Source organism: Zootoca vivipara, chromosome 1 (assembly GCF_965207765.1).
Source record: "Zootoca vivipara chromosome 1, rZooViv2.hap1.1, whole genome shotgun sequence".
NCBI classification, from domain to species: Eukaryota; Metazoa; Chordata; class Lepidosauria; order Squamata; family Lacertidae; genus Zootoca; species Zootoca vivipara.
In genome coordinates, this window is record NC_142582.1 from 26,294,048 (window position 1) to 26,306,523 (window position 12,476).

Below are 12,476 nucleotides of genomic sequence, written 5' to 3' on the forward strand. Positions count from 1 at the left end.
AACACATTGTACAGTACTTGGAAGCCAGGAGACCAGCAGGGCCTCACTTTTCCTGCCTCACCAGCTGCTTCTGCTCACCAGAAAGCCTTTTTGTCTTAGCTCCAGCTTCCCATCTGTAAAATTGGGAGCAATTGCTCTTTTTCATTTAAAATCGTTGCTGTGCTTCATTTAGTTGTTTCAGAACCATTATTTGTAATCCGTTGACACTGATGGAGGACTCCTCACTTACCTATACATTGTGTTTGAAGATACGTACAACATTTTATCCCACTAATTCTTCCCTGGTTCTGATTGGCGTGGTAAAGCTCAATTAAGTCAGACTTTTATTGCTAATTTATTTAGACAAATGCGACAAGCTCTAAATGAGAGAAATCAGGCATTTAACTTTACTAGATGTTTTAATAAGGAGAAGCAATCCTGAACGGATTGAAGACCTGAAGGAACACTTGTACACAAATTGGATACTGATGAGTGAAGTAATTGTTGTTCTCATGTGACCTTTTTCTTCTTCTTTCTTCTTTATTGACCCCCATGTGAAAGCTATTTGGATATCTAAGCATAAAAACTGGAGATTTCTGAGCTCTGGTTCAAGTTCTTCATGTTTTGAATAACGTATAGCTTCTTCTAGCTACTCCAGGGATGGAGAACCTGTGGCCTCCTAGATGTTCTTGAGACTACAACTCGCATCATCCTTTAACATTGGCCATGTGGGATGGAGCTGATGGAAGTTGTAGTCCCAAGAGCATAATAGACATGGCTCCATTTGTTGAAGGGCTTTTGATAATAATCGAACAGCCAGGTCAGATGTTTGGCCCAGCAATATGGTTCTGCTCACAGGCAGAATGAACACCATACTCAAGATGTTGTAGCGAGTCAGGAGTGTGTGCAATATTCACAATCCTGACACACTTTGGAGGAGCAGAAGGACATCAGACAGTTCCCATCTAAAAAATACCAGACTAATGCATATGCTCCTTTACATGATATCAAATGAGAAAGTTCCTGAGATGTGGATCTGATTCTGCTCACACACATTCATTACACTAAGCCAGATGCTTGAACTGAGCTACTGAAAAGCTGTAAGAGTTCAGCTTGCCCTTTGTGGCATGTACAAAATACATTCTGCTATTTAAATTATTTCTTTAAAACCAGATATATGAAAAATATTTTTTGGAAGGGCTAGATATTGTAAAATGTCTGGCATAATAAAGGCAAAACTATTTAGCTGCATGTGGCATGAATGCTTTTATATTTTGTGGGGTTGCCTTTACAATGTATGGTTCCCTGTATAGTTTATGTTGATAATCTAGCTGCTTTACTCCACTGCAGAGCACTGCTTCTGAAGTAGATAGCAGAAAGAGGAGGTCAAGTTCTTTTCAGATACCAATGGATTTACTGGAAGATCCTGCTATAAGGCAAAGAGCAATGAGTATAGCAAGCATAATCACAAATACCATGGAAGGTAGGTGTGTGGGGTTGCACTGTGAGAGTTTGGTTCATAAATGAATGGAATCTTTTAAGAATATGAGAAGTTCTGAGAGACGTTATTAAAGAAGTAAAATCTGGAAAAGCACTAATTATAATTATTAGGTAGAGACAACTCAGAAATAAAGCAAACCTTTAATGAACATGCATGTTCAATACTTGGTGATTGCAGGATCAAATGATCAATGCATCATCATAGGGGTAATGTTGCCAACAGAACTTACATAATTAGTTTTTCAGTTATTGAATAATTTAGTCAAGTTGCATTTTCATAATTGGCAAACAGCATTGAGTGAATATTTGGTCCTCATGTTTTCAATATGCCTCTCTTTAGAACTTGAAGAATCCAGGCAGAAATGTCCACCATGTTGGTATAAATTTGCCCACAGTTACTTGATTTGGAATTGCTGCAATACTTGGTTGAAAATAAAGAAAAATGTTCATTTCATTGTTATGGATCCGTTTGTCGATCTTGGCATCACCATCTGCATTGTCCTGAATACATTGTTTATGGCCATGGAACATCATCCCATAGACGACGCCTTCAAGAATGTTCTATCAAATGGAAACCTGGTAAGTCGGGGTTGTTTTTGCTTTTCACCCCATCGTATCATTTTCTATTTAAAACTAATTCTGGACGACTGAAGATGCTTTCAAAAATGGTTGTATCTCCACTGGGTGTTCCTAAACCTGTTGAATATATGAATCTGCCTTCTACTGAATCAAGACATCATCTAGACCAGTCCTATGTAACCACCACCAGCTCTCTGTGATAGCAGGTTTCCCCCAGCCCTGCTATCTGAAGTCCTTTAAACTAGGATTGAACCGGTGTCCCCAAAGCCCTGCTTCCTCCTTCTTCCCAAAGTTCTGCTTCCATAGGCTTCTGTCCTGCACGAATACCTGGCTCCACACAACCAAGCATCTACCTAGGGTTTGTTTGCTGCTCCTCCAAATTCCTACCAGATTTAGAGCCTCTTTGAAAAATTCCCAGCTTCCTCCCCAAACATTTAGCCAGGAAACTTCCTTGCAGTAAGCTCTTCCTCAGATAGCCAAGACATACTCTGTTTCTCTGTCGTCCGCTTTCAAACAAACGTATCTTCCACGCAGACCGGCTCCACTCCCATCAACCTCTGTGTGTTTGGCAGACGCATAAAGGGAAGTCAGTATGAATAGGTTCCTCCACACAGTCAGAAATTCCCAAGCTAAACAAGAATGGCTCCTCTAGGGAGCACTTCCAACCCTGTCTTCTGTATGCTGCAAGTTGGTTCTTCTGAGTTCAGACTCAGCACACTGCCGCTTCGAACAGGACAATGATGCAATCCCCGCACTTTCACTATTAGATTACATCCATGCATTGCTTCTTTTTAATACAAAACATGCAATTTCCATGGGGGAAATGGGAAGGGGGAGACAGGGTAATAAAATGCAGAAGTTACCTTATTTCATTCTCCACTTAGGTCTTCACCGGGATCTTTACCGCAGAAATGGTCCTCAAGATAATAGCCATGGATCCTTATTACTATTTCCAAGAAGGCTGGAACATTTTTGATAGCATCATTGTCAGCCTGAGTTTGATAGAGCTGGGCTTTTCAGATGTGGATGGATTATCTGTTCTACGGTCATTCAGACTGGTAATTAAGAAGCAAAGTCTCATTACTCATTTGATTGTAGGCTTGAGAGGGGAAATAGTTAAAAAAAAACCTACCTCTGACTGGATCTGAGGAAGGCCACAGAATCTACAGAAAAGCAGTGAGTCCTGAGCCTACTTTTGAAAGGTTTCCACCCTTTATCCCAACCACATCATTATTTTTTACCAAACTGAAGCCAGCACCAAGTGTATTAAATGGGTGTGAGGACCTAAAGTTGCCAGGTTCGCTCGTCTCTCCAAGGCCTCGTACCCAGCAGAGAAAGGGTGCAAGCTTTTCTTGGAGCACCATAATCTCATATTTTCTTTTGATTTATGCTGCTGATTAACAGCACACCTTTGCTTATCCATCCAAGATGTCCTCTTACACGGACACTGGGAATTCTTAAGCTAACGCGGTTCTGCTGCTAAAGAAGGGAAAAGAGTGTCCATGCTATCCTTACTTTATATCCACAGCTACATCAACAGAGAAGCCACACTAGCTAGGAGGAGTGAGACATTAACATGTACCTCTGGGGGCAACTCCTGCTTGGGAAAGCCTGCCTTACACTGTGACAACTCTAGTTACAGGCCAGGGATGGGGAACCCATGTGGCCCTCTGGCCTCCAGCTCCCATCAGCACCAGACAGCATGGCTAATGGCGAGGGGTTATGGGAATTGTAGTCCAGCAACATCTTGTGGGCCACATGTTCCTTACCACTGCTATAGGCCATAAGCTCAGCAAGTGTGTCATATGGGTGTTGGTGGAGCTTTCCCAAATAGAGCTATGGAAATGCTTGAGTTCATGGCTCTTTGTCCAGTATATAGCTGGTTATGGGATGTGAGTCTATGAATTGCAACCACAGTCTGTATCTCTTTCTCATATAAATAAATGCCTCATTGTCATTTTCAGCTTCGAGTCTTCAAGCTGGCGAAATCTTGGCCAACTCTGAACATGCTGATAAAGATTATTGGCAACTCTGTGGGTGCTCTGGGAAATCTGACCTTGGTCCTGGCTATTATTGTCTTCATTTTTGCTGTGGTTGGCATGCAGCTGTTTGGCAAAAGCTATGATAATTGTAAGTGCAAGATTTCAGAGGACTGCTCACTTCCACGCTGGCATATGAACGACTTTTTCCACTCTTTCTTGATTGTGTTCCGAGTCCTTTGCGGAGAATGGATAGAAAGCATGTGGGACTGTATGGAAGTTGCAGGTCAAGCCATGTGCCTCATTGTGTTCATGCTGGTCATGGTGATTGGAAACCTCGTGGTATGTAATCAACAACTGTCTTTTCAGTTACCGTATTTTCTATTGATTGCCTGATTACCTGCTATTATGAGCCATTTAGGCAAACCAGTGTGAATGCTTGTTTGGAAAATCTGTTGACCCCCCTTTCTCGTATCGTATAGCTGTAGGGGACTTCAAGGGTGAGCCTGCTCAACTGGCTGCATTGACAGGCACCAAAGGTTTTGACAGGGACTAATTATTTGTCCTCTTTAAAACCCACCAAAATACCAGATTTCCTTTTCATTGTAGGCATCACCTGGGCTGCAGTTTGATGTCTTATGGCCCATTCCAGCAAAAAGGAATTAATTTATTATTTGTTTGTTATGTTTCTTGGTCACCCAGTCACCAGGTTCTCGGGATGGCATATAATTTTCAATGCCTGGAAGCAATTTTGTTGTGCTTGGCTCTTTTGCCTGCACTCATGGCTGGTGGCCAGCAGTGTGGGCAGAGGAACCCACATCTGGCACACATAATGCCCTCCTTGCATTACAGACAAGACAGCAAACAAATGTTCAGCATTAAAGATACATTGCAGATAAGAGAGTTCCTTGAGTGCAGCAGAAAGCACATAGCCTGTTGTTAGTTTGGGTGCTTTCCCAGCCAATGCAGCAATGCTAATTTGTTTGATTTGGTCCATGTTTGAATTTGTAAATTGGCAACCCAGTGAGTCAATGAGTAAAGCATAGCATGGTAATAAAGACCACAGAAATATACTGAAAGAAATCAATTGGTTTATTGTTATACAATTCTTGATTCAAAGCATATTGTTATATTATTTATTTTTATGTCAGAATGTGTACTTCATTCAGAGAGCATTTCAGCAGTGTACAGAAATAGAATATATTTGAATAAATTGGATAAATAATAACAATTGTCTGGCCCAAAGGGCACTGCTGCTATATCCTAGTTATGTCCTAACATTCCAAATTTACTTGTGCTTTTTCTGACATCTCTGTATGGAGCACTTAAATATTTTGGGGTGCATTTTCGCAAATATCCCACTCTGTTTAAGAAAGAAATATGTTTCATTGCTGGAAGTGTTTTTTTTTTAAAATGATGATGACAAGATAAATAGGTCCTTCTCAGTTTCTCTGATACAGAAATTGCTAACATTTGGTAAACTTGCAGACACAACACACACTGGATTGTTTGGTTCTGCTAACAAACAAAAGCATTGTCAAAAATAAGACCGCAACTAAGAAAGGATAGATGACAACTGATTTCATATCCACAAACCCTGGAAGTAAGCACTTAATCAAAGAATTTAAAAAAATAAAGTTATTCAGAAATTGAAATACAGTGGTGCCTCGCTAGACGAATTTAATTCGTTCCACGGGTCTTTTCTTATAACGGAAAATTCGTCTAGCGAATCCCATAGGAATGCATTGAAATTTTTTTGAATTTTTTTTTTTGCCCATAGGAACGCATTAATTGAATTTCAATACATTCCTATGGGAAACTGCGATTCGCTAGACGAATTTTTCATAAAACGAATTCGTCTAGTGAGGCAACCTCCGCTAGAAAAAAACCTTTAGTTAAGCGGAAATTTCGTTAAGCAGGGCATTCGTTAAGCGAGGCACCACTGTACGAATTCATGCACATGGGAACAAATCTGACTTTTAGGTTTTGGGAATTAACTTAAAGGTGAGAAAGAGCCTAATTGAATTCTCCCCCCCCCCCCCCAGGTCCTGAACCTCTTTCTGGCTTTATTATTGAGCTCCTTCAGTTCAGACAGCCTTGCTGCTCCAGATCAGGATACAGATGCGAACAACTTACAAATTGCCATAGCAAGGATCCAGAGAGGAATAGATTATGTAAAAAGAAAAATATATGAGTTTGTGCAAATCACCCTTTTGCAAAAATGCAAGGCCTCCACTGGAATCGGCTCAGCTGACGGGCAAAACGGCAAGAAAAGTGGGTGTGTCCCCAACCACACTGTAGCTGACTATTACAATGACAGAACCACAACTACCATCTACGTGGACAGCGGTGATCACATGTCATTCATCAACAACCCAAACCTCACGGTGACCGTACCGATAGCTGCAGGAGAGTCTGATTTTGAACACCTAAATACAGAGGAAGTTAGCAGCATATCCGAGCTCGAGGAAAGTAAAGAGGTAAGGCAAGGGATAATTTTCCGTATTTACACTTTGCACTTCTGTTTATACGTCATCAGCTGTGCCATAAAATGTTTATACGCTCATATTTTAAAATATGAATCTTCATTTTTTTTCCTGAAAAACCTGTGAGTATTGAAAGTGGCAATGTACTTACCTCCCCGTTCTATAAACACGGGGTAGTCTGGTGTTGTTTCATTACTTAATGAAGTGACACTGGCAACGCATCTTCACGTTGTTTAGTGCAGGCTATGGACCAGCTTCTGTGAATGAGCATTTCTTCACCAGAGTGACATTTTAGAGGACTCTGGATGTGTGCAGGGCAGGGCACAACACATGCCCAAACTGGGTGTGTGGTATCAGCATCCTAGTTGCCATGAAGTAGCTCTGAATCTGTTACCGTTAATGTTCTGAAGTAATGAATAATCGGATCTTATTTATACTGCAATTATACACAGCACAGCTGACGAAAACATTCAGCTCATCCAGGCCCATGGTAATCATTAAAGTATTCTACTTTTGAATATGTAGCTTATAATCATTCTCATTTGGATACCTCATTTGGACATACTGACTGCCTATATCAATTCATATGTTCAAGTCAGTATCAATGGGATATTTTTTTTCCATTAATGTCAGATGATGCTTCTCTCTCTCTCTTCCTTCTGTTACATTTTTTTAAAGACACAGCCATTGCTCATATTTGTTCTTTCTGTGAAAACATGATTGTGTTTACACAGAATAATTTTAAAACGTATAAATTGGAATTGTTATTTCTTACTTTAACAAATGACCATAGTGTGCTTGGTGTGTATATCTCTTTGCTCAAGTGCTGTGTTTACCCTGCTTTTTCAAATGTGTTTGTGCGAATAACCTATTAGAAAATACTTTCGCAGCCATGTTTGTGGTATTTCCAGAACTACAAACCCAGAATTATTTGCACCTTCAATGTTGTTTCCTACCGTTCTTACTTCTCACAGGACTAAACTCAAACTGGATCAATCAAGAGTGCAGCTCTGGTGGTTTTTTAACCAGGCACAGCAACGTATGTCAGCCATTTTGAACAGGTTACCTCAGCAATTCATATATACATAATCACTGTTGAACAAAGATTGACTGGCATGCATGCTAATCTGTATTACCCTCTTCATCCATTGTGATACCAACAGAAATATGCACAAGCTGATCTGCAATTGGAGTCATGTGATGCTCATCCCAGCATGGTCAGCACACTCCAACATTCACTGTGTCTGATGATTTCCACATAGCGTTTTGATATGTGAACTGCATGGTCTATGGCACTGGTTCTCAAGCTGTAATCAGGCCACCAGAGCTGCCCAAACCTCATACAGGTGGTCCATGGTGTGTCCATGAAGAACACTTGCAGTTTGAATTTTTGTAGAATTCTATGGAATTCAAATTGCAATACAGTACAGTAAAATGGAAATACAGGGGGGAGGGAGCAATAATCCACGGGGACAACAGAGGGCTTAGACAAAAGTGCATGCTGGGAAACAGAACCCAGAAACTGACAGTTCCTTCTTCAAGGGTGGGGGCCAAGCTATGGAGAAACAGGGGGGAGGAGACAACAGAGGGCTCAGACAGGGGGTGGGGAGGGCTCGATAGCTCATGAGTCAGGGCACGGTGGGGCCAGTCACATGGATGTGCTGGAGGGGTGGGGGGAGAAGGGGACTCGATAGCTCATGAGTCAGGGCACGGTGGGGCCAGTCACAGGGCCAGTCACAGGGAAAGAACCACAGCAACACGTGGCCGGGCCAGCTAGTCTTACAATAAAAATGCTCTCCATATTAAAATGATGAAAGCAAATGTTCATGTAATTAATTAGATTTGAATTGGTATTTTCCATTTCAGAATAATTAGAAGAGTATTCATTGTTGCTGCTTTTGTCTTTTTTATAATGCTTCTTGTGTATGAAGACCTTCACAATATTTACACAAAAGCCCCGTGAGGTAGATCATTCATAATTTCACTTTACAGGCAGGGAACTGGATACAAGTGTCTTGCAGTTTACCAGTTGCTTGTTCATCTGGAATGAATAGCAATCTAACTGTCCTCATAAAATACCTGAGTAGCAAATAACATGAGAGTCTGCCACAGGGAAAATCTTTCTGCTATCTTAGGGTTGCCATATGTCTGGAATTTTCCGGACATAGCTGGAATATGCCAGTCGGAAGCAGTGTATGGGTGCAAATGGCTGAAATGCCGAATTTCCTGAAAAATAGCTTTTGTGTCCGGATTTTCGCTTTTTGAAATATGGCAACCCTATGCTATCTGCAGCAGATTGAAACTAAAACAGAAAAATCCAAGCTAGCATTTGTAGGTAGTCAATAAGTCCCGGTGTTTTTTCACGTTTCATTTGACATAAGTTTTAAAGTGAATTGGACCAACAGAGGTTCTGTTCCATCCATCTTTCCAAGCAGCTCCCAAAACGATGGCCTTCTTCCACTTGAGTTTGATAGACTTAGGCTACATTGATCAGGATACCTTCATGAGAATGAAAAACCACAAATTATTTTTGTGACAATTACTTTCCCAATGATTAGCCTTGATGGGAGGAGAATTGGCAACCTATTCGTATGGGCGGGGGCTGGAGTGTGCTTGTGACTGGTCTATCTCTGAGTAATTATTTACATGGTTGGTTATTCACACCCACTGGGTCCATGGAAGCTACATAATTAACACCATATTCAGGATAAATATCTAGATTGTCATTAGGATTATCACTTTCAGGGAAATATTTGTTTTTATAAAAAAAAAATTCATTAGGAACCGTACCTTTAAACATCTTAAATTAGTTTTTAAATAATTGGAATAGAAGTTTGAAAATCACGGAAAGGTGTAAATCATGTCTGAATCATGTAAGCCAGAATGCAATAACTGTGATTAGAATCACCCTGTATTGTTTTAACTGTGCTTTCATCGTTCCCCACATTCATCCAGCTGTTGGTGCCATTTCTGATGTTATATACTGTATAGTAATAACATTGTATCAGGCCAGAGAATGCCATAATCACAACTACTTTGGTTTATTTTGGTACTCAGACCTATCGTGGGTCATGCTGTTTATTTTGGCCCTGCCTTAAATTCCATTGCATATTTGATCTCGATGGTCAGGTTCGAAGGATGCCAAACCAATTGCAGTCACAACCTAAGATGAGAGTTCTCTAGCACTTGAATCGACAATTCTCTGAATACTTCTAAGAGTTGGCATGAGTACCAGAGTAACAAAGAGTTTAAAAATGCATAGAAACCAACATATCTATGCACTTGCAAGAGAGAATGCAAGATAAAGGCTGCGGGAATGAAATAAAAATGCTTCTTTCATTGTTGACATTTCTTTTTTTAAAAAAAGAATTTTGGGGGTGAAATGGTATTCTGTGATTATCTGTTGTTTGGTAAACCACAGTTTACTGCACAATATCTGTGAGGGACAGAGGATATCGCGAAGTCCCTCCCCTCCTGAGTTCAAGCCCGTCCCCGAGCAAAGGGGAAAGCAGGGAGAGTTCCGATTCCAGTGGGGAAGCAGGAAGTCGTGTCCGAGGCTCAGGCAAGGTAGAGGAGCCAGGGTCCCAGGTGGGACAGGAAGGGGCAAGTAAGGGGGGAAGACCCATCCCCCCAACTCCAGAATTACGCAGGAAGAGGAGGGGCAAGAGGATGGGTCTGCCAAAGCTTTTGTGTTGGAGAAAGACGCGCCAAAAGCCATTAGGAGGTTCTGAAACCGACTGACAACATCGTTCCGTGTAAATAGCAATGACTTGAGCACTGTAAATACGCAGCACCAATAAAAGAATAAAATGCAGAGCTGCGTAGCGTCGTTACTCTGAAGTAGTCCACTCCGGCCACTGTGACAGCAACCTCCTAATCCTTTTTGGGCTACTTTGGAGTTGCCGGGATGAGCGTGTCAGAGGCGGAGAAGTGGCGGCAGATCGCTGAGCAAGCCCAGCTAGAACTGCAACAGCTGTCGCTGCAGGCGCAGGGAGAATTGAAGGCAGCTAAAGAGGAGACTAAGAAGGTCCAGGACGACCGGGTACAACTTGCGGAACAGGTGAGAGAGCTTCAGGAAAAAGAGCAGCATTTAAGGGCGGTGGCGGTAGACCTCCAAAACAAGCTGGATGCAGAGAAAAACAAGGCGGGAGGGGCACCCCAAGTCCAAGTGCTGCCAGGAAGGAAAGCCGGGACCCTAGTAAGCAAGTTCAATGGAGACCCGAAGGAGTTTCAGGGCTTTGAGACTGAGATTGTGTATGCTCTTGAGCTGCACCACGATGAGTTCCCTGATGATGAGCACAGAGTAGCGTTTATTGTGGAGCACCTTACAGGGGCGGCCAGGGAGTGGCTAAGACCGTTAATTGCAACAAGGAATCCTTGCATGAAGAATGTCAAACTATTTCTAGAAGGTTTGAAAACGATGTATTCGTCCGATAGTCATATGGACCAGACTAAGGAGGAACTGCATAATTTACGCCAAGGAAATATGACAGTTCGCGCGTATTGGGCGAAATTCACCATGCTGGTGCACAGATTGGGGTGGGATCTGGAGTCGGCCCCACTGCAAGCGGCGTTCTACTTGGGGTTGCATGAGGAGGTGAAGGATGAGCTCTCGAGAGGTCCAAAGCCCAGTAATATGGATCAACTGAGCAAAGCGGCTCTGGCGGTGGGGGTGAGGCAGGAATCCAGGTGGAGCGACAAGCAAGCAACGCGCGCAAAGCGGGCTTGGTTCCCACGGTCGCAGGAGAAGCCACTCCCTCAACAACCCTTTCAAGCCACGCCTGGGGCCAGTCAGGACCAGGAACCCATGCAGATTGATAGCGCGCGCGCGCGGGCTTTTCAAACCCCAGCGGCGCCAAGGCGAAAGGAGGGAAGGGGTGGGAATTGCTTTCTCTGCAACTCCCCCCAGCATCTCGTCAGAGACTGCCCACATCGCAGGGAGTGGCAAGGAAAGGCGGGAACGGTTGTGCCCTCCCCCACTGACGCAGCACCACAGCAGGGAAACGGGAAAGCCTGGCTGCAGGAGACAAGGGGCGGCAGCCAGGCACAGTCAGCAGACAACAGCCCCAGCCCACCCACCCGCACAGAGAGGAGCAGAGCCAGCCCACCCCTCCCAGAGCAGGAGTGGTGCTAGAAGTGACGCTCACGCTCCCAAATGGCTATCCCCTGACAGTCCTCGCCTTAATTGACAGTGGGGCGTCAGCGAACTTCTTCTCGAGGAACTTTGCAGAAGAGCACCAGATCCAGCTTCTCCAGCTGGATTTTCCTCTGCACGTGGCAACCATTGACGGCAGAGAGCTGCTGGGAGGGGCCATCACTCATCAAACCCCCCCCATGAGAATGACGGTTGGAAGGCACTCAGAGACACTGGCATTCAACGTCACCACCATCTCAGACCCCCCAATCGTTTTGGGCATGAGCTGGCTGGCGCGCCACGACCCCTCCATAAGTTGGCATCAGAGATGCATCACTTTTGGATCGGACTTTTGCCTGGAACATTGCATGCAGCACCAACCAGGGGAGGGGCCTCCGATAGCCACGGTGGCCACCATGCACGTCAAAGGGGGTGAGGCGATACCCAAACCATACTGGGACCTGCAGGAGGTCTTCAGCGAAGCGGAGTCCGACCACCTGCCCCCACACAGGCCTTTTGACTGCCAGATCAACCTGGTGCCAGGGGCAACTATACCCCCAGCCAAGCTGTACGCCATGTCAGACCAGGAACTGGAGGATCTGCGCGCTTTCATCGACAAGAACCTCAAGCGGGGGTTCATCAGAGAAAGCAAGGCAGCAGGGGGCAGCCCGGTCTTCTGGGTGGACAAGAAAGACACGCAACAGCGCCGTCTTGTGGTGGATTTTAGACGGCTGAATTCGGTGACAGAGCCAGTGGCTTTCCCCATGCCCAGAGTGGATGATCTCCTGACAGCGGCACGCAGGGGCAAGATTTTCACCA

At 43.8% G+C, this 12,476-nt stretch overlaps 1 protein-coding gene across 1 annotated transcript in view; it reads left to right on the forward strand.

The window, feature by feature from the left end:
- LOC118093597 (sodium channel protein type 2 subunit alpha-like) overlaps positions 1–12,476 on the forward strand; it is a 51,494-nt gene that overhangs the window by 16,953 nt on the left and 22,065 nt on the right. The window contains exons 12-16 of the mRNA XM_088660867.1: positions 1,330–1,462; positions 1,820–2,058; positions 2,943–3,116; positions 4,023–4,379; positions 6,083–6,517. Of these exons, the coding sequence (XP_088516993.1) occupies positions 1,330–1,462; positions 1,820–2,058; positions 2,943–3,116; positions 4,023–4,379; positions 6,083–6,517 (1,338 nt within the window). The remainder of the gene's footprint in view (positions 1–1,329; positions 1,463–1,819; positions 2,059–2,942; positions 3,117–4,022; positions 4,380–6,082; positions 6,518–12,476) is intronic.